Below are 1511 nucleotides of genomic sequence, written 5' to 3' on the forward strand. Positions count from 1 at the left end.
TGCACGTCAGCTCCTCTTCTTCCTGCAGAGATGACCCTGGGCTCTGCCTCCGTTTCTGCAGGACATCCTGGAGTGGAAGAACGCCCGCTCCTTCCTCTACTGGCGGCTGCGACTGCTGCTGCTGGAGGAGGCGGTGAAGATGGAGGTCCTGAAGGCGAACAGCGAGCTGAGCCACATCCACATCCAGTCCATGCTGCGGCGCTGGTTCATGGAGACGGAGGGAACCGAGAAGGTACCTCCAGCCCCGCCTTCTTGAGGCATCCCCCGGCCAGGGGGTCCCGAGGGCTGTCACCCTGCTCTCCCATCACTCCACTGTTCAGTCGGTGCCACCCTGAGGGTTAAAGGTGTGATGGGAATTACCGTTCTTAGCCCGTGCCAGGGCATCGGCTGAGCAGCCCTGAGGCTGGGGCTGTCTCTTCAAATCAGGTGGCTTCAGTTGGCTGCTGGTGCTCAGCAGCAGCGAGGTGGCCCCTGTGTTACTCATTTTCTACCATCAGATGGGGATTCCCAGGGCAGAAGTGAGACTTGAGGGCTTTGAACTTGAGCTGCTCTCAGGTGCAAGTGCCGTGACGCCCACATTGCCACGTCAGTCCTGCACTTGCTGAGCGGGGCAGGGAAGGCGTGCAGAGGAGACACGTTTCACCTTAATTTGTGGCGTTTTAGACAGCTCAGGAAGGTTTTGTGACTCTCAGTTTCCAGATGAACCTTTTCCCCAGCAGCTGTTACCTGGCAGCGGGGCAGCGTGCTGTGTCGTAGGGGCAAGACTGAGGAGAAAAGTCCCATTGCCTGGCTCTGTTGTGGGAGGAAAGAGCCTGAGGCCACGGCAGAAAGGGGGAGGCTTGGGCTGTGCAGGCAGCAGGACCCCTGCCCACAGTGCTGCTCTCCCCAGGGCTACCTCTGGGACAACAACCAGGTGGTGGTGGAGTGGCTGGAGAAGCACATGCAAGAGGACGACGGCATCCAGTCGGTCATCCGGGAGAACATCAAGTACCTGAAGCGGGACTACGTGCTCAAGCATGTGCGGAGGTGAGTGGCCACGGGAGCCGGGGTGCAAAGGGTGATGCTGTCCCCTAGGTTTGGGACAGCAGGTGGTGGAGATGAGGAGGTTCTTGCTTCAGCCTCCGAAGCAGCTGCTCTCTCTCCATCTGCCTTGCAGCTTGGCCCAAGCCAACCCCGAGATGGCCATGGACTGCATCATGCAGATGGCGCAGCACATCACCCGTGCACAGAAGGCCCAGGTCGCCCACCTCCTGTCGACGGTGGGTAACGATGACCCATCCTGAGCCAGTGACCAGCGGCGTGCCGGGCAATCGCCACGGGGCAGGAGGGCGCTGGGACACGCTGCTGCTCAGAGACCAGACCTCACCACCCCACCATGTTCCTCAGCCCATGAACTGAAGCCTTGGACTCTTACTCGTGTGCCTAGATGCAGGATGCCAGCGTTTGTATTTTAAGCCATATAGATGGTCTTGCCATCTGTGCCAAGTTCCCTCTGGCACTGGGGGTGTTTG

The 1511-nt window shown here is 59.8% G+C and overlaps 1 protein-coding gene across 1 annotated transcript in view; it reads left to right on the forward strand.

The window, feature by feature from the left end:
• The window catches only part of LOC104495923 (acetyl-CoA carboxylase 2-like), an 18540-nt gene extending 17257 nt beyond the window's left edge, over positions 1-1283 (forward strand). Inside the window, exons 39-41 of the mRNA XM_010138972.1 lie at positions 62-232; positions 890-1026; positions 1157-1283. Coding sequence (XP_010137274.1) covers positions 62-232; positions 890-1026; positions 1157-1283 — 435 coding nt within the window. The remainder of the gene's footprint in view (positions 1-61; positions 233-889; positions 1027-1156) is intronic.
• The last annotated feature ends 228 nt before the right edge of the window (positions 1284-1511 follow it).

This window comes from Buceros rhinoceros, unplaced genomic scaffold, assembly GCF_000710305.1.
Source record: "Buceros rhinoceros silvestris isolate BGI_N320 unplaced genomic scaffold, ASM71030v1 scaffold18346, whole genome shotgun sequence".
Lineage (NCBI taxonomy): Eukaryota > Metazoa > Chordata > Aves > Bucerotiformes > Bucerotidae > Buceros > Buceros rhinoceros.